At 43.7% G+C, this 27619-nt stretch overlaps 1 protein-coding gene across 4 annotated transcripts in view; it reads left to right on the top strand.

Moving 5' to 3' along the window:
* Positions 1-12277, top strand: part of banp (BTG3 associated nuclear protein) — a 280409-nt gene extending 268132 nt beyond the window's left edge. For all 4 annotated transcript variants that reach the window (XR_013576944.1, XM_078544429.1, XM_078544430.1 and 1 more), the window contains one exon: positions 11225-12277. Coding sequence is in view for 3 of the 4 variants with exons in the window: in XM_078544429.1 (XP_078400555.1) it covers positions 11225-11353 (129 nt within the window). In the remaining variant the exon portion in view is untranslated. The remainder of the gene's footprint in view (positions 1-11224) is intronic.
* The last annotated feature ends 15342 nt before the right edge of the window (positions 12278-27619 follow it).

The raw sequence follows: 27619 nt of genomic DNA on the forward strand, positions 1-27619 counted from the left end.
TGGCCATGGAACCCTTGCCTGGGGAGACTTGCAAAAGGACAGGGATGACCATCTCCAAGGTCTCAAATGATCCTACTTTACCCTATTTTATACACTTAAAAGCTTTTACTTTCAAATACACACATTGCATATTGTGCACCTCCAACCAACAACCAAACCTTCAGCCTCTTACTATATCCTGAATTAATGTCCACCATTTGAGTACAATTAATCCTAATTGATAAAAAATTAACAAGAGAGACAACTAGATTGGCCACAATCTTATTGAATGGTGGAGCAGGCTTGATGGGCCAACTGGCCTACTCCTGCTCCAAAGTCCTATGTTCCTACATTCCAATAACAAGAGTTGCTCTAGCTTCTGCAGTTTCACCTGAGACTGCAATGATTTTCAAAGTCACCACCATCCTGATTTTTTTATTCCTTCAGCCCCTCGCAAGCTGCTGTTAACAAGTACGCAATGTGTAGGTATAACAGACAAGAAACTAATGCATTGTTCATGAGGGCAAACATCTGCACTTAAGTACACTTAAAAACCAGAATCAGAGCATAAAGCGATGCCTTTATATGGTGCAACATCAAAGCTAACAGAGAAAGATGAAGCCAGTATTGGGGAAAATTCCCAAAAGTAGGGAACTACAAACAATCTACGAACACCAATTAACTAAGAAAAGTTCATCAAAAGGAACAACACAAAAAACAAAATAATTTGGTCAAACCCACATCTTTAAGAAGCTTCCTTGAGCACTCCAGGTCTTGGAACAACCTTTGCCCTATTTTATGCGTGAAACTGACACTTGGATAAATATCTATTTAATGTAATTCAAATATTGTACAATGCCATTATTTTCTTTCAAATCACCAATAGAATATCAGATATCCCATGATTCAGCCATTTATCTTTAAAATCTACTCTTAATAACCAGTAATTTGCTTTTTTTAGTTTAAAGCTATTATTTGCAGCTTGTTTTAATATTTAAAAATTGCATTCAGTTTCTTGAAGACATCGACAGTAGTTTCCAGGATTTCTAGACTTGTAAAATTCAAGTACAAATTCTGAATGGTTAAATATTTCACACAAGTTATTAAACTATAATATCCATCCATTGTTTTCATTTCACTGGAAATTTAGGAAACACTTTTTGTCTCATCCCATCCAGCAACAATTTTACATACAACAGAATCCTTGAAGAAGTAACTTACACTTTTATAATCCCTTTCATGCCCTCAGGATCTCTCAAAGTGCTATGCAGTCAGTTTGCATAGAGCTCTGCCCACACACAGCAAAAGACCAAAGAATGGTCGATTTATTGTATTGGTTGATGTATAAATATATAGATTATTGGGACACACCTGAATGAGGCATAAATACTGTAAAATCCTGCTCCCTTCTTTGAATAGTGCTATGCATCCATTTGATCAAGCAGACTAATATATTGAAATATCAGAATGTTTAGGATGTTACTGGTAGTGCTTAATACAAGAAAGTATAAGTAATTCATGCGTTCCCCAATGGTCTATATTTCATTTTTAAGCATATTAGGATACTTTGCTCAAAAGTTGAAAATAATTAATATGCTTTTACTGCATTGAATGATTTTGTGGGGAGAAGCCAACTCACTTTCAGAAATACTGAGTTCATATTAGCTGATGATGTCAGCCCCTTGGAGATCTAATGATAAAGTACATGGAAAATGAGTCGTTCCCCCAAACTCCCACAGGGCAGAAAGTCATCGGAGTGAAAGTATTACTCACATCATTAAAGCAGAAAACCGAGTTCAAGTTATCTTGACAGGGAAGTGACTGTGGTACAGAGTTTTCCAGCTAACTCATTCCTATATAAACATTTTTTTAAAAAATATTTCTTATCTTCTATTTGTTGATTTTATAATCATGCTGTAGTATTTTGCTTGCACCATATGTAGTTCTCTGCTTTTCTGGAATCATGGAATCCACAACTCTGGTGGGGTGAGATCCACTGCAAGGATACACCCTGACCCTGACCCTGACTGATTTTCAGGCTTCAAGGCCGCTTATGTTTTTCAAATGGGCTCTCAGCCCCTGACAGGAAGTCAGCATCTAAACCTAATCAATGAATGGCTCTGCAGTCCATTAAATGGGTTTGTTGGCTCTTTAAATGGCGCCCTCAGTCAAAGACAGCAGCTCTGAACACCAGGGATGAACATCTCCCAGCTTTGTTGTAATTCATGCAAAAAAATGCTTAGGATGAATACAGGTTATTGCTTTCCATCAGTTGTAGCTGGAAATAGAAGTGTTAGAAATCAGGCGTAATGGGATTAGAAATGCTCGACTTCTATTTTGCTCATTTGCTCCTGGTAATTGAATTTACAGTGGACAAGCACTTTCAAGATCCCTCAAGATTAGATGGCCCTCTTATCTCATTTTACAACTGGGGTATGAACTGCTGACATTTCTAACAGTTTAGAAATAAAGGATAGACTATCATCCATTGAAGTTCAAAATATGAACTTCGACTATGAGGGTGCTCATGTGGGGAAGGAACACTTTTTGATCAAAATAGACTTACTTTAAAATGTTATGAAAGTAAATAGTAATTGCTGAGAAACATATCTAACTTTCTGACTTGGAGACCTGTTTTTCATTTGGCTATCTATCTCATTATAAAAACCCTAAATTAGGTTTCAAACTTATTGATGTTTTGAAGATTTTGTGACTATACTTTTAATCGCGCTTTTCTGCTACACTTGTCCCAGAGTGAGAAATCTAAAAAAACAATACTTTTTCTTGACTGAACCATTAGGAAACAATTCATAATTCTATATGGAATCATAAATATAAATATTTCAACCATAGACTGGGAAGCTGGGGTTGTTCTTACAGCAGAGAAGGTGAAGAGGAGATTTAGTAGAGGTGTTAAAATCATGAAGAGTTTCAATAAAGTAAATGAAGAGAAACTTTCCTATGACTGATGAGTTGACCACCAGAGGACACAGATTAAGGCCACTGGCTAAAGAACCAGAGGCAACACAAGGAAAATTTGTTTTACTCAAATGAGTGGCTAGGATTTAGAATGCACCGCCTCACATGGTAATGGGCACAGATTTAATAGTAACTTTCCAAAGGGAATTGGATAAATACCTGAAGCATAAAAAATGGCAAGGATAAAGGGAAAGAACCGTGGAGTGGGACAAGCCGCATTACGCTTTGAAAGAGCTGGTGCAGACTCGATGGCTGGGATTTTCCGTGTTTGCTGGCGTCAGGTGTGTTCGGTGGCATGAGTGGACAATGTGGCGAAAAGGCCTAAAATCGGTTTCACGATGTCGGGAAACCAGTTTGCGATTGTCCGCTCCGCCCGCAAATGGCAGGCCACACTTCCCACCATTGGACATCGGGAATACACCTGCATATCGATATAAGGCCAGCCCGCTGGGATTGTCCCCCCACGCCAACATGTTTCGCAACAGCGTATAAGAGGCATGCACTTGACGGGCTGCACTTTGACGGGAACTCGGAGGTGAGTATACACTAACATTGCGGAGCACTCGCCCGGGTTACCTGTTGAATTTCAAGGTTGAGGTGACTTGGGGTGGGGCAGGGTGGGGTGGCAAGGGCTGCCCTGCGGTTGAGGTGACTGTGGGGGGGGGGCAGTGCAAGGGCTGCCCTGCAGTTGAGGTGAATTGGTGGGGGGTGGAGGGGTGCAAGGGCTACCCTGCAGTTGAGGCAACTTGGTGGGGGTGGGGGGGCAAAGGTGGCTTTGCGGTTTAACGCACAAGCACGTGGGGGCGGTGGGCGAGGGAAGTTGCCACGCATTAGGGAAACCTTGTATAAAGTGACCATTCCTCTACAGCTGAGACAGTTCAGACACAGACACATTGATATGATTGGAGTCGGGCCTCTAGTTTCTCTGCCTACTCAAGCAACGCAGAGGCATCAAAGTGCCACCAAGTGCTCCAGAGCTTCTCACTCCTTGGGCACATACTGCAAAGTAATGAGTGTCATACTTAATCAAGACAGGTTCTTAGTACACCCATGCTAACTCTCTCATCCTGCAGGAGTACATCAGGAGCATGGAGCCTAGTGATCTAGCTGTATGCCTTGTGGCTTACAGAGAGCAAAAATGATGAAGAGAGCAACTGAGGCGCCTGGCTGCACAAAGGGCGGAGCGGCACCCTCTAAGAAAGGGCCGCTGTGGTTCCCACACATTGCCGAAGAGCCACAGCGAGCCGTGGCTGGTCGGTGCCTAGCTAAACCCAGGGTCTTTAGATGCCACTTTTCATTCCTGCAGATGACCGAGAACCAGTGTTGCCAAAGACTGCACATGCCAAGGGAACTGGTCAATCACATCTGCCAGCTACTGCAGGATTTGGTGCCACAGGAACATAGAGAGCGTCGACTGCCAATGGCCGTGAAAGTGACAGCAACGCTCAATTTCTACGCCAATGACTTCTTTCAGGTCTCCGCAGGTGACCTCTGTGGGATATTGCAAGCCCTGTCTGTGATGACCTTGGTGGGCGTCCTCTGGAGCGCTGAGATCTGGAGAGCTCCGCCCTGCTTTTGGGGCCCTGCTGTGTGGCAGTGGCACCCTCTTCAGCCTGTTGAGCTGGGGCTGCTGAGGTTACAGGAAGAGAGGATTCGTATTGGTCGGACTGCAAAGTAATGAGCGTTTTAGTAGACTGCAGAACAGCTGGACGACTGGGCATGTTGTACAATTTCCTTGCTAAAGCTGGCCATGAAGCAGTCACTGGTGGAGGCGTTCACGGCCCCTTGCAACGTCATCATCCCAGTTTGGACCAGTCTCCCCCGGTTCAAGCTAACAGTGCGGCCTTGCACCATGGTTAGGAGAATGTCTGCACCTGAGCTGAAAGCACAGCATGCAGTTCAATTGGCAAAGCTGCAGCCAATTGGTTGGGTGGAGTGGGGCAAAGGTGGATGGGGTTTCAGACAGCCAAGCAACGCAGGAGTCTCTGGCCATCCAAGTGGTGGCCAGCACTCTCCTGGATCTGTTAAGGGGGCCTGGATGGATGCCATCGGGGGGGCATACCTGCTGATCCTACTCCCCATGGGTGCCCTGGCTGATTCCTTGAGGAGAAGGGGTATCTGGAGTGAGATCAAGCTGCGCCACACCCTCTGGCGTACACACTGTTGGAGGCCGACTATGGCATCAGCAATGGATTTGAGCCCTCACAGCAGTGCAGGAGCAACATCCTGGACCAAGGCCCCCATGGTGGCCCCCATCCTACCAGTGTTGAACTTGGTGCGCTGGCATGCCGGTGCTATCACTTCATTCTGAAGACGGATGGACTCCTCCATCGTGCCTTGCAATGTGGGGAGTGCAGTGGACATCCCTTCCTGATGTTCCCGAGCTTGCCTTTGCAACTCCAGCAACTGTGGCATGACCGAGTCCAGAGGCTCATCATCGGACATTACATCTGACTTTCATTGTCAGCAAATTTGTGGCCTCCAGCAGTGCTCTGAGTGCTGGACGGGAAGTCCCTGCCCCGCCTGTTGTGGATCAGACAGTGCGATGTGCTCACCAGATTGTGATCCTGAGGCTAGTAAAGCTAGGTCCCACTGAGGTGTGTGTCTCTATGCTGGTGGAGTGTGTGGGTGAGTGCTGTAACAGGACTTCAAGGAGGGTGCCTTCAGATTCCTCTTCAGAGGTTCCTTCGAGGCTTGATTGGAGGCCCTGGGTTGTGGACTCAGTCAGTTGTTTCCCAGATGTGCTTGCGGAAGGAAAGGGAGATAATTAGTGCATGGCAGTGCCCTGTGAAACAGGACACATCAGTCACAGCATGGTTGTCTGATGGATGTTGCACTGCTGGATCCTCACTTGGTAGAGCATCACTGACCTCACCATCAGCACAGGACCGGTCCAGATCCTCACCGGCCAGCTGGATGGCTCTGTTTTCAAAGTCCGTGAGGACCTTGATTTCAGGTATTCCTCCACCTGCCTGTGACCTCTCCCTCTTGTTGTGCGCCAGCTTGTCCTGCATGAATGGGAATGGAGAAAGTGTAAGCAGGACGCCTGTGAGGCCAAATGATAAGTGTGCCTGGCATGTGTGGGTAGTGAGTGGCCTCATGGACGGATGACAACAATGAAGGTGTGTGTGAGAGTGAATGGTGATGTCCCTTGAACCGGCAGTGAGTGAGGGCCCTGTGGATATATGATGGGTTTATGAGTGTGAGTTGAGAGTGATGAGAAGAGTGACTTGCCTGACGGGACGGAGGAGATCATTCATCCTCTTTCGGCACTGGGTGGCTGTCCTCTTTTGAAGGGCATTGACGCTGACCACCGCTGTCACCGCCTCCCAAGCCGGATTAGTGAGGTTGCTGCCCATCCTGCGGCCAGAGCAGGGGTAGAGGACATCACAGCAAGTGTCCACTGTGTCCAAAAGGCGCTTGAGGGACTCATCATTGAACCTGGGGGCTGCAGTCTTTTTGCTTTTCAGGACCATGTTTTCTTTGCAGCAGTCGTGGGCTGGAAGCACTGAGATGTGTGCGCACAGCTGGACTTTAAAGCAGCATGTTGAAGCGGCAAGGTCATGGCATGGAAACGACGTGTTTCCCTGGAATGCATAATTAATGCAGTGGGTTTGGGACGATGTGTGAAAAGCTGCTATTGTGGCCGGCGGGTAAAACATCGTTTTACCCGTCCTCTTCCGCATTTAGTGCAAATCTGGGACGATTCCTCCCAATGGGTGGAATGGCCTCCTTCTGTCTTGTATTATTCTATGATATGTAATGCTTAATATTGAAGCAGAACTACAGCAACATCTGTAATGGCAAATCTAACTGACAGTTGATCAACCTATGGATTTTAGTGGCACCAAAAGAATCTGTGCAACAGGTTCTGTGGTTGTACAAGTTCTATGTCTGAGGGAAAATTTAAGTCAGTTATTTTTTTGTGAACATGTAACTTACCAGGGTGACGAATACAAGTTTAAATTATCTGAAAGCCATATAGTAAAGATAATGTGTACTGAATGAATAATGTGGTTTGAAGTGAATAAATATGATAATGTTGTGTGCTTTTTTACAATTTAGCTGACCGTAGTTCAAATACTGGATATATTTTAGGCTACCACTTTTGGCATGACTTTATCAATACGCAAAAGAACAGAAAGTACATATGTGTCCCACATTATTGGCAGTAGTAGCAGACTTCCAGTGTCTGTAGGGTTGAGTGCATACCCGTGCCAAAATACTGAGCCAGTGGGAATTTGGCTAGTTTGATTGTATTGGTTCACAATCAACTTTGCTTGGTTTGAGGGTTGGATTGTTTCTCAAAATGACTGAATTTCAGCTTTTCTAACTAAAAACTTATTTTTTTGCAGTAAAACTTGATTAAAAATGCAAACTAAAAATACCAGTTCCATTTGAGCTTCTTATGATGTGTATCATCCTATTAAAATTGAACGTTTCCTTCCTGAAGTTGACGATAGGGGAATAGGGTGCCATATTTGCTTCTTTCTATTGCTGTCACAATCTGAAACAAATTCCTTTCAAAAATCGTGGCAATATTAACTTCGGTACCGAATGAAGGAAACAACAGCAGTATCAGGAACATTATACATAATATATAGTGCCTTTAACATAAAAAATTCTCTTAAGGTGCTATAAAGTGGAAGAAAGGAACACACAGCAAACCTTTGTGGGAGAGATAAAGTAACCAAAGGCGCAGAAATGGGTTTTAAGGAGTGTTTTCAAGTTGCAGAGAGGTGGCAGGGTTTAGAGAGGGAGTTTGAGAGTACAGCCATGATGGTGGAAAGTTTACCACATGCCAGAGCAGAAGGAGGAATTTTGCGCAGAAGGCTACAGCCAGTGATCTAGAAGGAACAGAAAGATATGTTAAGCTGTAAGAGCCTGCAGATTTAAGGTGGTATGAGGTCTTGGAGGAATTTGTAAATGAGGACCAAGATTTCAAATTCAGTGCTCTGGGGGTACAGAAAGTTCATTTAGGCCTAGTGGGGAGGATGTTGAGGGAAATAGGCAAATGAAATAGGGGACAGAACAGGATGCAGCCTACAAAGTTTTGGATAAGTTGGAGTTTATGCAAAGTGGCATTCAAGAGGACAGTAGAGGAATAACTCTAGAGATGACAAAGGTGTGGTGGATAAAGGTTTCAGTGGTTGAGGAGAAGCTGATCAGGAATATAGCAATGTTGCAACAGTGAAATTAAGTGGTGTTGATCACATATAGGCATACACTTAGAAGTGCAAAATCAAAGAGGATGTCAGTGTCATGTACAGTCTGGTTCGGCTCAATATATACAGCCAATGGGGATCATGAGTTGGTGTTGACGGGGCCCAAAACAATTGGTTCCATCTTCTGCTGTTGAATTGGAGAAACAAGTGCCTCATCGCAATTTAAATCAGTTAATTGTATTTTTGCAATAAAAATGTTTTATTTATCTTTCTGAGAAATGGTTAATTTAAAAGCAAATGTTTTACAAAGAATTAGTTGAGTGTAAGCTCTCTGTTTCTTCAAAACATATTCATCATAAAAAGGAGAAAAGTGCTATTTTTCAGAAAGGTGAGTCCCAGATTCAGAACGATCATCTGTCAATCAGAGAAGAGCTAATCATGCTATCTACTTAAGAAATTAATCACCTGTTAATAGTTCAAGTCAATACACACCTAAGGCACAATATAAGCAGGTTTAAATGGACTTTAATATTGAATAGCTAAAATGAAATAAATTAAAGTCCAACTATAATTCAGTAAGTAAAATTGAGTTATTTCTGTTAAACCAAATCCTAAATTTAACTAGACCGTCCTATTCCTTGAGATGTTAGCTAAGTAGTTCTTCAAGTATATGCAAATCTTGATATTACAATCTTAAAAAGCAAATGATTGCCTCAATAAATGTATTTCCATTTTTCTAACCTTCCACTATTATTCAAAGGAGAACTCTTTACAGACTAACAATTTACAAACTATTCCTATCAGATCAGTTTAGAAACACTGTACAAATGAAAAGACGTTGATCCTGTGTCCACTCGGCCATTATTCCAGACTCCTTCTATAATTCCGGAAAGAGTTGAGGCGAATAACCAGAAACTCCCTCAGGACCCAGAATACACCATGTCCCAGATACACCAGCTCCCAGCCTTAGGAAATTTTCAGTGGTTTAGTTTGCAGCCATAGCTTCCGCTCAGCTGGAACAAGATACAAAAGGAGCAGGGTTGATGGCAGAAGAGCCCAATGCTGGACTTTTCCACATCTTCAATGCCCATTAGGACCTGTTGTATGTTTGAAAGCTGGTATGCCAAGATTTGTACTGACTTCCAGATGGATACAAATGGGCTCCATCGAGTGCCCAGTAAGTTTCCATGAAATATTTACCATTTTCAGCCTACATTCAAATGGGACATAAGGAGGCTCAGACTTTGTTTCTCTGGAGGCTGAAGGGACTGACCTTTTGGTTGACAGCAAATAATATTTTCACCAGTGTTGAATAGTGGGTCCCTAAGATCTGTCTGTAATGACATAGATGCCCACTAACCCCATGCAAATGAGTCTTTCAACTGATTCCACATGTTCCAGTATGATTAGCACTGAAGACCAACAGTGGGCATGCTGGAATTATGGCTTATATAAATTTGTAACATTTGAATCCAGAGTCTTTTTAAGTAGTTAGGGGCCCAGAACAACCACTTCACAGCCAATATGCTTGGGATTGCATATTAACTTTTCCGAACACTAAATTTTAATGTGCCTCAACAATATTAACCGTACGTCTTGAATCTGCAAGCATCATTCTTGATCACTCAGAAATTGACCTTGTGATGAATAATGTCACTTAGGCATGTCTTAATGCTATTTGATACACCTACAGAATGTATAGTACAAACTTTCTGTATACACATTACATAAATAACCCTTTCTGATTAGAGTTAGCGACATTTTATACTCTGCAGCAGGATTCTCAAAGTATTGGCCCATAACTTCCAAGCTTCCCAGAGTTGTAACTGAGATTAATCCCAAAGATGCACTGGGGAACACCCTCAAAGTCCCCAGGTAAGGATTACCTGGCAATTGCCCGGGAAGTTTAAACTTACATTGCCCTGCAATCAAAACCATCCGAAAGTACAATTTAAATTGCAAACTTCAGATGGTTCTGAATGTCTTAGCAGAATAATTACCGAGGAAAAATTAGAAGAATTAAAACTACTTCTAACTCCTGGGTAACTATAGTACTGATTTCTGATTTCTCACTGGATTCTCCCCACCCCCCCAAACTCTTCCCATTGGACACCCTCTGAACCTCCCCCACCCCGCTGAATACCTGACACCCCAACTGACCACCTGACCCCCTCACTGATCACTCAACAGCCCCCAATGACCACCTGACACCCCCCTCGCTGACCATCCAACCTCCCGCCATCCCCGCTGACCACCCAACCTCCCACCATCCCCACTGACCACCCGAACCTCACCCCGATTGACTCTTCCCACCTGATTCCCCAGCTCCCCCCCACTGACCACCCGACACCCCCACTGACCACCCGACACCCCCACTAACCACCCAACACCCCCACTGACACCCGACCCCCCCCCCGCCACACACACTGACACCCGACATTCTCCCTAACTGATCCATTCCCCCCACTGACAATCTGACCAGCTGACCCCGTCACTGACCACCCTTACAAACCTTCCTTCTCTCTGGCTTGAAAGTGGCTGGACCTTTAAACTTAGCTGCTTTGCAGCAGCTTGTGCTGTAAAAAAAGGGGCCTGGTTTCCTTACCTCCGACTTTCCAGCCTTGACTGAAGGCCTCAGGACGCTATCCCCTACACAGTTCTCACCCAGCCTGAGTCGGAAGGTCAGGAGAAAAAGGATTAGCTGGATTCCCAGATAAGTACCTAGGAGCGGAGTGGCAATCCAACTCTGCCTTTCCGTGGAAGGTCAGGCCCTTTGTGCTTTATGTTAAGAAGTGAGAGCATTCTATTTTCTTGCTATTTTATAACTTCAATTCCTCCTGAATTTCCTTGTTGTGAAATGGATGCCACCATCTATTAGTGAAAAATCTGTTTTCTTTTAATATTTAAAACAAATGGAGGGAAAGAGTATAACTACAATTCACAAAAAGAAAATGTGCAAAATATATATAAAGTAGAAAACTATAAGAAAATATATGTACAGTTAAAAAGAAAAGAAACAAGGATGTAAACTTCATTTTTTGGGAACCGTCTCATAGAGAATTTGACGTGTAATAATTAGCATTTTTTCTGTCTTTATTTAGGGAACAGAAACTCTTGCAGCCACAATTCAGCCTGAAATGCAAATTGAACATGGAGCGATCCAGATTCAACAAGGAGAAAATGGAGAAGTTGTTCAAATCCAAATGCCAGTCAATACTGTCAACAGTTAAAATTAAATGAACAGAACTATAATAGCAGGGAGAAAAAACACAGCCTGTGCAAAACAAGCTATGGCTTAGCTGCAGGTCGCACATTATGGTAGCCAAACCTGAAGCATTACAAAAGAATAAAGCATTTCAGTGCTCTGTTGAGAAATATAAAAAGACTTTGAAATCATTTGAAGAATTTGTTTCCTATATCAAAATAACTATTGTGGACATTGGGATCAACTGTTAACCATGTGTGAAACAAGGGAAAAAAAAAATATATATATATATATATATCTGTACTGCTCATTGTAATTTTACAGGGTCTGGCTTAACTGCAGTGTGTTTTTATTGCTACTGAACTATTTGGTTTGAAAACTGAATTACACAGATGCTTTGTTTGAAGTTTTAAAGAAATGTATTTATGAATTGTATACATTATAACTAGAATTCAGGGAGTTTATTTTTTCGTTATCATTTGCAGTTGCAAGCTCTTAGGAGGCAGAACCAGTAAAGCTTTTCTGTAACTAATTTTGGTTAGAAAATATGGCAGTCAATTAAGGAGATTTGTTCCAATTATTATGAAAAGGAATAGTGAAGTACCGCCAGTTCTTTCAGTCTGAAGTGAATTAACATTTTACTGCTTAGTTTAGGTGTAGCAATATGTTGTTACTTTTAACTTACATCATAAAGGAAACAGCAAATAGTGTTTTTGCACTCTTCTGCAGTCTTGATAAAGACTCATGTGCTATAGAAATATTCTTGTAAAGTGCTTATTAAATCAATGAGAAACCAAGGTCATTGTGTTTTTAACATGGATAGTATTGAGCAGGAACATAGTCAAAACACTAGTCACGGAAACATAAGTTTAATAACTCTTATGATCATTTTTTCTTTATGTCTAGTTGACCATAAAAACACATTAAAAACCAGTGTTTTCTGACGAAATCATTGAGAAGATTTTTTTTACTGAGTGTTTTCCCTGTCATTTGCAAAGGGACATTCCTGTCACAGTTATCACTACTGTTTATTTAAGTATTCCAAGTGTATATTTTTCAATATCAGTAATATTGAACAAGTTGTCACACTTAACCTAGAGTTCTTCTTGATGATTGAAGTTTTGGATTAAAAAAAACAGCAAAACATCTTTTGTCCCAAAATTTTGATGGTTTGAATGGGCTTAACCAGGTAAATGCAAGCACTGAGGCTGACTGCCTCCTTTATGCCCTTACCAGGATTTCTATAGCCTCATGGAGACATTTGGAAGTAGCAGCAGAGGTGAAGTTCAGATCTTTGGTGGATTCCCCCTTCAATAAGCACTTACTACTGCTTTTCAGGGCCGCCACATATATACCCTAACTAAGAGGGTGTTTTAGAGGCTCCCTCTCCCTTCTGTTTTTGCTTAGCAGTGACCTGCTGAAGACCCTGATCTCAGCCTGTGGGATCCTTGAATCAGTCTTTGAGACACTTCTAATCCTTAAATGGCCCTTGCCACTTCTTCTGGTGCTGCAGTTACATCCTTTTTTACATTGGTGAGCTCCTTCCTAGCGACAAGAACTTTTTAAGAGGAAATATTTTGGCACATTGGGAATTGTTGAATCTGGTGGTGACAAAAGTATGGATAGGCAACCATTATTTACATTCCAGGGAGAGGTGGTGAAATATTGGGATTGTCACTGGACTAGTATTCCAGAGACAAAAACAAAAATAAAAATACCTGAAAAAACTCAGCAGGTCTGACAGCATCTGCGGAGAGGAATACATTTAACATTTCAAGTCCGTATGACTCTTCAACAGTATTTTTGTTTTTGTTTTGGATTTCCAGCATCCACAGTTTTTTGCTTTTATCTTAGTATTCCAGAAATTCTGGGTAATGCTCTGGGAACTTGGGTTTAAATCCCACCATGGCAGATGATGCAATTTGAATTCAATAAAGGTCTGATGATGACCACGAAACCATTGCTGATTGTCGTAAAAACCCATCAGGAAATCTGCCGTCCTTACCTGGTCTGGCCTACATGTGACTCCAGATGCAATTGACTCTTAAACACCCTCTGAACAAGGGCGATTAGAGATGGGCAATAAATACTTGCTTAGCTTTCTGCCATGGTGTGATTTGAACCTGGGTTCCCAGAGTCTCTGGAATACTATCCAGTGACAATATCACTATGCCACAACCTCCCCGGAACGTAAATAATGGAATTTAATGCTTGCCTATCCATGCTTTTGTCACCATCAGATTCAACAATATACTCTTAAAAGGTTCTTGTCACTGGGAAGGAGCTCACCAATGTGAAAAAGGATGTAACAACAGCACCACATTCCATGAACGGATGAAAAGAAATTCCAGGCTACACCAACTTAACTTATGCCACTATAAAACAGGCCTAGCTGAGAAAGGCTATTGCATGAATCTTAGGGGCGAGTTAATTTTTTTTATTCATTCACGGGCTGTGGGCGTCGCTGGCCGGGCCTGCATTTATTGGCCATCCCTAACTGCCCTTGAGAAGGTGGTGGTGAGCTGCCTTCGTGAACCACTGCAGTCCATGTGGTGTAGGTACACCCACAGTGCTGTGAGGGAGGGAGTTACAGGAATTTGACCCAGTGACAGTGACGGAACGGCGATATATTTCCAAGTCAGGTTGGTGAGTGGCTTGGAGGGGAACTTGCAGGTGGTGGTGTTCCCATGTGTATGCTGTCCTTGACCTAGATGGTAGTGGTTGTGGGTTTGGAAAGTGCCGTCTAAGGAGCCTTGGTGAGTTGCTGCAGTGCACCTTGTCAATGGTACACATTGCTGCCACTGTGCATTGGTGGTGGAGGGAGTGAATGTTTGTAGATGGGGTGCCAATCTTCCCATATTTTCTTGTGCTGTTAGGTAGAGAGTTATGATCATACCTCTGATTGTTCCTTTTTCATTTTGGAAGGGGCCAGCTTAATTATGAAGTCTTCCGAGATGCTCTTGTTTGGGGATTTTCCCTAAGTGAAGGGCAAAGTGTTTTCCGTCATTAGAATTTCCCTCTTTAAGGTGTATTTGTTGGAGAAGGAGAGGGAGCAGAGAACCCAGGAGGTCAGACTAATAAACAAGCAACATAATAGAAGCAAACTCTCCCATTGATACCCAGCCACCAGGGTGCAAAGCCACAGATCTTATCTGAACATCTCACTGAACTTGTCATGCAAGATGCCTTGAAAGAACTTTGCCTCATCATAAAAGAATATTTACAAATTTCTTCAAAAAATTGTACAGTGCTTGCTGTAACTCAGAAAGTCACTTACTTTTCACTCAGTTTCTATCCTCATCTCCTTGTGCTATTTATTGCAGTTGAGAAGGTAGGCAACATGCTTTTTGACTCTGTCACCTAGGTCATTTTCAGCTGAAGCCAGAAGAGGCGATGTCTCTTTGCATTTCCTTTCACCCCACCACTGAAGGCAAGGTTAGCAACTTGATGGAACAAGAGATTGGTTGGAATTCCAAACATTTCATGGTGCTGAAGACTGATGTTTCATCATGTTCTGTTACTTGGGCACATAAAATCAATTTCAAAACTGCGGAATGCTATGCAAAAAGGTGAGCAATTTACATTTTGTGCTCTGGCATTCTTTAAGTATCCCTATGGTTCCATGGTTCCACAGCAATATTGCAAAGTCATCGCATCATCCTGTGGCATTTATCTTGGGAAAAGACAGTGGGGCAGGCTGGCACCCACACTGGTAATGTTACCATGAGAACACCTGTAGAAGCAGACTGATTTCAGAACAGCACCATACAAATTTGTCTGAGCAATGCAAGCAATTTGGTCTAAGTGTTGACTTGAGAAAATCACCTCATATTGGGGCCCTTATTGTTGATTCACTCTCAAAATGGAAATAGATCTTTTTGACATTGATGTTTAGATATGGTACTGTGACACGCATTTACATCACCTGTTTGGCAAGTGTGGTTGCTGTACAGAGGGCAGAGCTAGTCAGAATTCCAGGGGAACCTGAAATTCTGACAGTCCTGCATCCAAGTGTGACAGCACATGGAAAGAGATGGGTGGAAAATGTTCTCCCCTACTATTGGGAGTTTTTCAATAGGACCAGAAAGTCCAGTGAAAATGGATTCTGTTTCAATTCCCCTTCCATTATTGTCTAACATTTTGATTTGGATTTCGTGGTAGTAATAATGGTGATGGGTGGAAAATGTTCTCCCCTACTATTGGAGTTTTTCAATAGGACCAGAAAGTCCAGTGAAAATGGATTCTGTTTCAATTCCCCTTCCATTATTGTCTAAAATTTTGATTTGGATTTCGTGGTAGTAATAATGGTGAAACTGTTAGCATTCGCTGTCATTACTCCTTTGAAACTGAGCAACTTCTGAAGTCTGTATGTGCACAGTTAAACAGGGAAATTCTTCAAAGGGTATGCAGTCTCCACAGATTGCAATCAATTAAAAATCATTGAACTGACAAGAAAATCCTTTTTTATCCTTGTAGTCTCGCTGTAAAAACACTCGAAAAAATACACCTTGTTGAATGAGGAACTAAGTTCATAATTACTGCTAAGCAGCCTTACTGGCCCTGATAAATCAATTTTATATTTGTTGAATGTCAAATATCTCCATTATGTTAAGAAATTCCATATATTTTAATGTATTTTTTCTAAGTTTGCTTTTGATATTTTAGCTTAATCCCATGTACATGTCCCAATTATTTATTTCACTGTCTGTAAAATTTAAGAATAAAAAGTGGGATTCAGTGGCTATTACTTCCCGGTTTGCTGCCTGTGAGAATACCTCAGCGTGACTGGCTGCTCACCCTGCTTGATGATGTCACTCTTGTTGCAAACCTGTAGATCCCCTTGACTTGACATCAGATTCAAACTGATATCACAAAAGAGAGAATCCATGCTATTGAGATAGCTAGATCTTAGCGAGCAGCTTTTTTCGAGGTCAGTGGCGAGCATGTTGCTCTGCCACTGACTGCAAAATTCAGCCTCATGCATTTAAGGTATGAACTTGGGATTTAAGCAGGTTTTAATCACTTTGAATTTTGCCAATTCACTGTTAATATTTTATTTGGCAACAAATGATTTTGACATCCAGATTTCATGAGGATAATGCTCTGCAATATATCCCCTCCTATGTTTTTCCTTATTTCAAGAGCTGTATAAAACAGGAGGGGATGAAGATGACTTGCAATCTGAATTCTGATTACCTTTTAGACAGCAGGACATAGCTTTAAAAAATGCACCATTTGTTGATGTAATTCTAAAGTTCAATATTTTAAAATGTTCCTAGGCCAATAGGCTTAATAAAAATGTGCAATAAATATTTTGCTTAATTTTCTGTGCCTCATTGGCCTCACTTACAAAAGAAAAGAAGTTGAGAGCTCCAACAGCAGATTTCTTCAGGATCTACTCCAAAAGGGAAATATCAAACTATCAACACAGTCATAATCCTTAAATCTTCAAAATCTGTAAGTATTAAAAAAGCTGCAGAGATCATTAAGTTCTAAAGTTAACTGGACTCAACACTCCATCAGATTAATTCCTCTCTGCTGCTTCTACAGCTCTACCATTTTGTCATGTAGCCGTTGAATGACTGCCATTAGGTAAATGCTCTTTTGCTAGCAACAAGAATCGATGGAAATGCTCCTGGCATTCTCATAATATAGAAGAAATATAAGCAAACCAAAGTTGAAATTCAATTTAACTTAAATTGAAATGTTTTTATAAATTCTCCAACTATGTTTATTTTTTCATCTCACTGTAAATTTGTCTTCAATATTGGGAAGCAAATTTCTGGGGTTTAGATCAAGCACCTGTTCAGAAAATTTCAACTTTCTGATTTTTTTTGGTGAAGATACCAATTTCTGTAACAGTGCTATTAATGTCAGCATAATAATTTGGAACTGTTAAGGACTTATTTCTGACTGGCAAACTAATGGTCAAAAGTGTATTTTGAGTTGGTCTACTCTCATTCTGCAACAGATAAAGATCGTGGCTAAGCTTACATGCTAGTCTCCAGTCTTCTTATTTGTGGGTCAACTTGGATCACACTCCAAAGGATGAGGTAGGGTATTGATGTTTGCTGTTCTCACGGAAGACTATATAAAGAAGCTGGAAGATATGTCTGTGAGCGAGCCTTTGTATTTTTGCAAGGAAGAAGGATGATCTTCTGAAGATAATGTTGGACCTTGAGATAGTGAACAAAACCGTGCTACTCCATGTGGAACTTGTTCATAAGTAGTTGGGGAATTGTGTACTGATCATTGCGGAAGCCGGCTCAATTTCCATTTCCAACAGCAAGAGGATACATCCAAAATCTTTTCCTCTACCCGACTTTGTTGAGTAAGTCTTGGTTTTATAAATGGGAAGCTTGATACCATACTACCACTATATCAAAGAGTACATGCTGTCCAAATGTTACCTGTTATGATGTGGCAGATGGTAATTTCCAGGCTGACCAAATGCCAAAGAGAATCTTGGTCAAATCACAACGATTTTGCAATTTGCATTTAATACAAGAAGGTATGTACAATGAAGTCAGAAGTAAAAAGTCTACTACCACCTTTGGAGATTTTAAAGATTAAATTAAAGCATTTATTAACAAAAGAAAATAAGTTACACACAATATTACAGTTATACAGTTAAACTTAGTTTTATAACAGTTCCCAAAATATTTCTCATTAACTAGACTCCCAACTGCACATCCCTTTTCAGGTAACAGTCCAAGTAGATTCTTAATCTATAAAACAATCAGCAATATTACCACATGCACCCACTGTTACTATAAGGGAGGTATTCACAGCTTCTCCCTCTCACTCGACAATGGAAGTCCAAAGCTTTCAACAAAACCTTGCACTCTGGACCAAATCAGCACTTATCTGAGGTGGCTAGAGGCTGCTTTTTCACAGGTCTATTTCAAATTTTTGGTAAGATCTGGTTAGGGACCAATAACTTCTTGTTTAAAGTAGACAAAGTTGAGATTCAGACATTTGCTAAGAGAATGGACCACAAAATTCCATGGGTTTTGAACAAACAAAAATGAACTTTACTATATAAGGTCATAAAAAGAAAACAATTTACAATATCTACCTTGTACGCTAACATTCATGGTTAATATAAGGTAACATGTGAATTAACAGGCAAACTGTGGTCAAATACACCACACTGCACAATAAATGGCAGATGTGACCAAGGCAGAATCCATGTATTTCTCAACAACCAACCTAGATGTCAGTAAACACTGAGTCAACCAATCTCATTGATTCACCTTTGAAGATCTCACCTTGGAATTCTCTCCAAAGGTCGCTCCAACTCAGGCAGCCTGAACGACGGTCCATCTCATAGGGTTTCAGTCTTATCTCCCGAGACACTGTTCCCCTGGATTCCCAAATCTGCACTCTAGCACCAACTCACAAGTACAACTTCAGCTCTTTGGCCGCATCAAGCAAAACACTACTGCTCCAGAGGGTTACCTTTGTCCAACAGCCTGCAGCATTGAAGAGGGCTGATGCCTTCTTCAATCTCCAGGGCTTCCCCTGAGCTGCATCCCTTTTTTCTGTTTGGAGCCTCTTTCTTCTTAATTAGGAGCTCTCTCTGTTCCTTCTCCTTGTCAGGGACTCTTCTGCAATTATGGCATTTCCCTCCCAGGTCACATGATTGGGGTTTCTGCACCTTTTTTTCCTCTTCACACATGTGCCCTGAGAACTCCAAAACACTGCTGCAGATGCGCAGTCCACTCTCAGTCCACATATATGCAGAGTTGTAGTTCCCAGCCTTCCGGCGATGAGGTAAGTCTGGATCTCATAAAACAAGTGCCAGGCAATGACAGTCTCCAACAAGAGAGAATCTAACCATCTCCCCTTGACATTCAATGACATTACCTCATTGCTGAATCCCCCACTATCAACATCCTAGGGGTTATCATTGACCAGAAACTGAACCAGAACACCATATAAATACTGTGGCTGCAACAGCAGGTCAGAGGCTGAGAATTCTGCAGCGAGTAACCCTCCTCCTGATTCCCGAAAGCCTGTCCACCATCTACTAGACACAAGTAAGAAGTGTGATGGGACACTCTCCATTAGCCTGGATGAATTCAGCTCCAATGACACTCAAGAAGTTTGACACCATCCAGGACAATTCAGCCCACTTGATTCGCACACCATCTACCACCTTAAACATTCAGTCCCTCCACCACCAACACACAGTGACAGCATGTGTGTACCATCTACAAGATGCACTGCAGCAACTCACCAAGGCTCTTTTGACAGCACCTTTCAAACCTTCAACCTCTACCACCTGGAAGGACAAGGACAGCAGATGCATGGCACTACCACCAGCTGCAAGTTCCCCTCCAAACCTCACACCGTCCTGACTTGGAACTATATCACCTTTCCTTCACTGTTGCTGGGTCAAAATCCTGTAACTCCCTAACAGCACTGTGGGTGTACCTACACCGCTTGGACTGCAGCAGTTCAAAAAATCAGCTCATCACCATCTTTTGAAGGGCAATTAGGGATGGGAATTAAATGCATGCCTAGCCAGCGCCACCCACATCCCATGAACAAATACATTTTAAAAAGTCATATTATTTCCAGATACATACATTGAGATGTTGCATAGTTCTACATATTTCAATAGAGTTATATGCTGAGAGTTGGTAGGTTTGTTGTAATTCCTTGATACCAAGAGTTTAAAGACTGATGAGGGACAATGGGTCAGTTTTCTCACTACCCACTGGTTATGGCTATGAAAAGGAAATATTATTTTTCTTAATATTACTGTGGGATACTGAAGCACGCTTCTGTGTGTATGTTTGTGTGTGAGAGACTAATTTAATCAAACTAAAGACAGTCAGACTGCAAGGTTTAAATCAGCAAATGGGGTTAAGTGTAAAACAGGCATTTTGAAATGGAGGTGGTTGAGCTAAGATGAAGTCTCAGCAGATACAGCGTGAATGGAATTTGAATTTTGTAGATAAATTGAGAGGTTGTTTGATTTTTCAAAGGTATGTTAAGATGTTTTACAACTGGCAAGATAAATAAGTTATTCATTTTTTCCCCCGAAAATGCTGGCCATTAGGATAACATGAAAGATTCTTATATTCTGGGAAAAGTAACTTCCAAAGCAAGAGGCGAAACAATGGGATTTACTGATCAAAAGGGAGAAAATATATTGTCAGAAAGATGGAAAGCTGTCTGGGGGTGTGGCCCTGTGAGATCTTATATAGTAAAGTTTAGTTTTGTTTGTTCAAAACCCATGGAATCTTGTGGTTCATTCTCTTAGCAAGTGTCTTGAATCTCGACTTTGTCTGCTTTAAACAAGAAGTTATGGGTCCCTAACCAGATCTTAACAAAAATTTGGGAGTCTGGCCCAGGATCATGGGCAGAATTTGCCCCATGTCGGGCCGGCTGTGCGGTAACGTGCGCGGACCCGATCGCCGCCAGCGATTGAGTCCGTGCCGCCATTTTACGCAGGCAGGCCAATTAAGGCCCACCCAGCATACTTAACGACTCCCATGGAAGCAGGAATGGGGGGCGGCGGCGGGCCATTGGGGCAGGCCAGGCTGGAGGGTAGGCCATCGGGGCAGGCCAGGCTGGAGGGTAGGCCAGCGGGGCAGTGTGCCCCTCGTTTTTCCGACGAGTGCCGAGCTGCCCTCCTGGAGGAGGTGGCAGGGCGGCGGGAGGTCCTTCTTCTGAGGGACGGGAGGCGGAGGCCTCCCCACTTGACCAAACGTGCATGGGAGGAGGTGGCCGAGAGTGTGAGCTCCCATGATGTGGTGCGGCACTCATGGCTCCAGGGCCACAAAAGATTCAATGATCTCCTGCGCTCGGGAAGGGTGAGAACCATGTTACCTCAAGTCACTTCACGCATCACCCTTTCCCCCCAACAACCCCCCCCGGCCCCGCAACTCTGAGTACAGCAATGGCATTGCATCCCTCACGGCATGTATCCCTCGCTGGGTGTGCCAGCAGATATTGCCCATGCCCAGTTCACCCTGAGAGGGTTGTGCTGAGCTGGGTTCTGCATCCGCAGCATGTGTGACGCTGACATCCAGAGTATGGAATGGGGTTGAAAGTCAAGGGTCTGCATCTAGGCAGAGTGCTGGAACTGGGAAGCATGTCAAAGTCAGAGTGCGAACATGCCGGGAGCGGAGCTTCCAGTTGGCAGGGCACCAATCCATCTGCTGGTCTTTGCACTCCACGTGCTTGTGCCTCCTTGCTGAGCAAAGTGGTGCCACATGTAAAGGAGGCAGCATTTTGGCAATGGGGGGGGCGGTGGGGTCAGCCCTGGCTGGTTTGGGTGAGTGTGCAGCAGCTGCGGGGTGACGAAGAACTGGAGCCCTGCAATGTCCCACTCTGGCTGGGTTGGCAGGGATGCGATGGGAATTCAGGTGCAGGCTGGACTAATCAATGCTCCTCTCTCCTTTTCAGGAGAAGACTGCACACAATGCCTCTGAACGAATGCACGCTAGCAGAGTATATTTGGCGAGCACACAGGTCACCATGAGTGCCACAGAAGCCATGGCACTGCTGAATGCTCAGTGATTGAAGTTAGCAACATGGGTTGACCATTGATTATTGAAGGATGAGCGTATAATGATCCGGGGGAGCAGCATGCAAGTTGACATTATCTGCACTGTAACTAATCAAATGTCCTTTTTCTTCCTTTCAGCATCACCGGAGCAGGGCCAGGAGGAGGAGGCAGAGGGTCTACCTCTCACCCCTGAAGCCCCAGAGCAAATCCACTCACCAGCGTCACACCGTCTCAGCCAGGCAGGCACCAGCGCAGATACTAGCACCTCAGTGCGAGTTAGATACTCGGCTAGTGTCCTGGGGCACGGCAGTGAAGGCACTTCACACTCGCCTGAGGAGCAGGCAGAGACAGAGAGTGCCCAGGGCGCCGGCAGTCGGGGGACTGCTGGGGACTAGGTACTTGCTCAGTCGGTAGCTGATAATGTGCCTCTGGAGTTGTCCATGAGGCAGCGAACGCTGGAAGTGCAGTAGAGTGTGCGGGAGGATCTGGCGGAGATACATGAGGCTATGCATGGCATGGTGCCCATACTTGAGGAGTCCACACGGAGCATCACCGATGCAATGAGCCTCATGGCTGAGGGCCATGCTTCCTCCATGGAGAGAGTGGCGACTCACGGGGAGAGGCTCCTCCAGGAGAACAATCGGGGCCTCCGGGGGTTGCGCTCGGACCTGCAAGCCCTTGCAGCGGCATTGGCCTCAGCTGGTCAGTGCCAGTGTGGGAGATGGTTTGGGCACCAAGTATCCTAGCTCAGGGCCCATCCATCTACAGTGAGCAGGGAGGTCTGAAGCGACCTCACGTTAGCGCAGCAGCTGCCTGTCGTCTCTGCGGGCTCCTCTCAGGGTTCTCTGGATGAGGGCAGCAGCTTCTCCGCCCCTCTGCCAGTGACTGTGGCATTCGATGAGGCTGCGACGACTGGGGAGAAGCCAGCTGTGGAACTGGCTGCTCCCTCCCAGGCGGGGCTATCAAATGCTCCACAGGCCAGAGGACGTCCGCCAAGGTCATCGAGGCCAACAGGACAGCACAATGAGCAGGCTGTCTCAGATGCCAGTGCCAGTGAGGGGATAGCACCTAGACGTAGCACCCATTAAGCGTAAATTAAGGCATCTTAGGCACACCATGGGTTTCTCACTGGTGCTTTTATGTTGGCCCATAGTACTTTCTGGAAGACTCGGTGTGATGTCCAACACCGTTTTATTTTGCTTTATTAAGTTACATTTGTTCACTCAATAAATTTTGACATATTGCCATGCCTCAGGGTGATTCCTTACTTCTGCAAGTGGCCGGGAAGCCATGATGTTATGAGTGAATTGTTTGACATTGAGCTTTATTGACAAGGGCCTTAGTTAATATTAGTATCCAGGCAGATTTAGCACTCAGGTATCGAGTGTGGAGCCTGCAGCCCTGGCGTGTGTTGAAGGTCCATCTGTGGTGGGCTAGCTGAAGGTTCTTTGGATTAAAGCCTCCTGGGTGTCCCTACCTCCCTGGATTATGCCCGGGTCAGCGTCTACCCCCTTAGCGTTCTCCTGTGCGTGCTCATCCTCGGATTCACTGCTGGACTCATCATATGCATCCGGAGCAACTGCATCTATGTCTTCCTCGTCCACTGCGTCGCCCTTTCCAGCGCCAGATTGTGGAGAGTGCAGCATGCAACCACAATCAGCGACACACGATCTGGTGGGTACTGGAGTGCGCCCCCTGACCGGTCCAGGCATCGGAAGCGCATCTTGAGGAGACCGATGGTTCTCTCCACCACAGCCCATGTGGAGGCGTGGCTCCTATGTACCGCTGCTCAGCCTCTGTTCTTGGATGGTGGAGAGGCGTCATGAGCCATGTTTTGAGGGGATAGCCCTTATCACCCAGCAGCCATCCATCCAGCTGGGCTGGAGTACTGAAGAGCTTCGGCACTTGGGAGTGTCTGAGGATGTAAGCATCGTGGGGGCTGCCTGGGTACCTTGCACATACCTGAGAATCAGCATCCTGTGATCACACACTATCTGCACGTTCATGGAGTGGAAGCCCTTCCTGTTGACGAAGGCACTGGGCTCACCTGCTGGTGATGGCCAATGTGTGCAGTCTATTGCACCCTGGATGCGGAGGAAACCAGCAATGGCCGCGAAGCCTCTGGCTCACTGTGTCTGGCTGGCATCGTCCCAGCGGTAGTGGTTGAAAGTTAATGCACACCTGAATAGAGCATCTGTCACCTGCTTGATACAAGTGTGGACAGCTGATTTTGGAGACTCCGCAGAGAATACCCACCGACCCCTGGAAAAAGCCGGAGGCATGGAAGTTGAGGGCAACTGTGACCTTTAGAGCCACTGGCATGAGGTCCCCACTCACACAGTTTGCGGAGATCTCAGGGCCTATCATCTGACAGATGGAAGTGACTGTCTCCCTTGAGAGACGGAGCCTCCTTCGGCATTGGACCTCAGACATATTGAGGTAGCTGCTGCGCCGCCTGTATACCCTGGCAGCAGAATATTGGCATCTCTGTGGCCCCTTCTGCCATGGACTTCCTGTTGGCCCTTTGCCTCTCCTCCCAAAGGTGGCTCCCCTAGAGTCTGAATGTGGACTCCTGGCCTCCTCCCCCTTCTGGCCCTCCCTTCCTCCTCAGAGGAGGTGCCTCCAGTGGAGAGCACAACTCCTATTCCCAGGCTAAGGGAAGGCTCCCTGAAAGCTGCAGGCCCCAAAAATGACCTTTACTGTAGAGTCCTGACCAAGGCTTTTACTCCTGTCCAAGCAGCTGGTATGAGTTCTGAAGTATTCCTGCTCACACAGGCAAGTATCAGTAACTTTCACACTTAAATACCTGAAAGATCACATTCGCGACCCCACTCACCCCTCTTATTCTGCCCGTGGATGAGGTTTATACAAATGTCTCCTACCCACCTGCCCGTTGCGCCCATGCGACGTCCTGAAGATCGCATGGGCTGCGAAAAATCAAATTCAATTGCTGCCTCAAGGGCCTTAACTGGCCCGTTAATTGATGGCGGGCACACAACCGAACTTATAGCGTGCCAGCCTTCCCAAATACCACGATGGCACGCGGTGATGTCAGGACGCACGCCTGACGTCACCACGCGTCATTTTACACGTCAGTGTGCGGGGCCCGCCCCCACATGCCAACGGAAAAATTCTGCCCCATATGTTACTATGCCACTATGTTAACTATATGTTACTTGCCACTTATCAGCCCCAGCCTGAATCTTGTCCAGATCTTGCTGCATACAGGCACAGACTGCATCAGTATCTGAAGAGCCGCATATGGTCCTGAACATTGTACAAACATCCCCATTTCTTACCTTATAATGGAGGGAAGGTCATTGATGAAGCAGTTGAAAATAGCTGGTCCTTGGACATGACCCTGAGGAACTCCTGCAGCGATGTCCTGGGACTGAGATGATTGACCTCCAACAACCACAACCATAGTACATTTGATAGTACAGAACTTGAGTATTGCTGAAAAAAGACAAATGTTGTTGAAGCTTTTCATCTTCCACTCATCAGGACAATTTGCAAGAATACCAAATGTAAAGGGAATAACAATTTATACTTCATAAGAAGAGTGCTGATTGGTTGGCAAGTGGACTCTGATTGGTAGAGGCATGCCATGGCGAATGCACCAGTTAACTTATGACTGACAGTAAACAGATATTTTGTATTACAAACAGATAGAACTGTAGGGTGCTTTAGTATTACAGCTGCTGCCTAGTTGTAATACTAAAGCTAATGAAGTTGACTGCTCTACTATATGGGGCACCAGTGACCTGGCATATACATGCTCTTATTGTCTCCGCTTTTGTTGCAAAGATCTCTCGTGACTGCATCAAAGGAGCCTGATTCATAAAAGTTGAGGACAGTGGTGTGGTGACCATCATCACCAGAGAGAAAGAGCAGTGCTTGCAGATGATCATGGCCTGATTACTTCATGTAGCAGTTCACAGAAATGCCCAATTGCAACTTTTGAGAAGCAACGTCTTCCGATGCAGAGATTCTCAAAGTGGTCCTCTTATAACTGTGCTCCATGATTGCAGGGGGTGGTGGTTGTGGTGGACTCCATTCTTATCCCATGCTACCTGATTCTCCAACCTGTGCTGTTCTTCCACCTTCATAATAATGGCATAGATTGGACTGCTCAAGAAAAACATCATACTTGTTCCTGGATATTCAGTTCCAGTACCCTTCCTGAGGATTGCAGATAGAGATAAAAGTTGATGAAGGGATGGAGCTATGAAACTAATCTTAGCAAGTACATGATCAAACACAAGAAGTGAAAGAGACAACAATGAAGTTAAACTGGGTAAAAGAAACAAATGGATATCATGTTGAAGAGAGGAGCAGAACTTTAAGGTTGGCATTCTTAGAAGAGAAGTGATAATTAATTAAAGGAAGGGTCTCAGACCTAGAATGTTGACTGATTGATTTGCATTTCTCTATAGACGCTGCCTGACTAGTTGAGTATATACAGTCTTTTCTATTTCTTTGTTCAGATTTCAAGCATTTTCAGTCATGTGCTTCCTGCTGCGCATTTGCTCTGGTTATTTGCAGGTGGTGGAGGGAAGGCGGGTGAGGTTGGGTCCAAAAATACTCTAGGTCACTTGACCCAGTGATAGGCATTGAAAATCAAATTCAGGTCTCAGTAGGTAAAAGCAAAGTTAAGATTGAGGAAAAGTCAGAAGACAAAGTTTTAAGACTATTAAAAGCTCCTCAGTCTACCTTGATCACATGGCACAGTCAGCCACTGTGCCTCACATATATAGGTCTAACTTTACCCAGAGTGTAATAGTGGTAAATCCAGGAAACTTGTGTTTGCAGTGCCACTGATTGACATGCTTAAGTCTGCAAATGCAGATTATTTAGGTTTGAGTGTATAAAGCCTTGCAGACCTTATATTCCATGGTTACCAACTATAGTTACTTCCCATTATAACGTTAACATCCATCTGAAAAGTAGATAGAATTTCGATTTAACATCTTGTTCAAAAAACAATTCAGGACACTCTTAGTACTTCATTGGAGTGTCAGCCCAGTTTATATAACCAGAGTATTGGTGTGGGCTTCTGACCTGCAACAACTGCAACACTTTCCTGCTCAACTTTATAATCTACAGTATTTGTTCGAGATGTGAGCCTTCAAAGCAGGAACAGCTAATGTAGAATGAAGTGAGTAAAATTCCTGTGGTCAATATTTTACTTGAAAAAATTGAAAATTCCATTTTGTGCTCACACTGATTTATTTTTCAAAAATTAATCAGCAAGGGAAATTGAAGTCTTTCCAAGAAAAAAGTGGCAAAAAAGATAATTAGTGCAGTAAAGAAATGTGAGATGTTGAAATTCAATAACTTGGTATTTCAATTCCAAATATTCAAAGTTAAATAAAGCACTGGAAATTATCATTCATGTGTAACTGGACAATGAAAATCTGACACATTGCAGTCAAAATATGTTGTTTTTTTGAGTGTATGATTAGTATAAGCTTGAAGGAATTTCAAATAAGTTGAGGTTGCACAAAAATATGTCTCAGGGTGTGTCTTAAAGTTTTAAGTGAATATTCGTGGTTATTTGAAGATGGGCTAAATTTTGGTGGGTTAAGAAAATGCTTTTCCTACTTTTGAATGTGGATATGAATGGCATACAGTCACAAAATGGTTGGATATGCACAAACTTTGCGATCTGATTGTGGTTTCAAGGAGTTAACCTAAATAGAGGCTTGTTACTTCTCCAATGGGAAGGAAGGGAAAATTGGCCTCGCTTGGACCTACCGTTCTTTT

This window comes from Cetorhinus maximus, chromosome 6 (assembly GCF_964194155.1).
Source record: "Cetorhinus maximus chromosome 6, sCetMax3.hap1.1, whole genome shotgun sequence".
Classification (NCBI taxonomy): domain Eukaryota; kingdom Metazoa; phylum Chordata; class Chondrichthyes; order Lamniformes; family Cetorhinidae; genus Cetorhinus; species Cetorhinus maximus.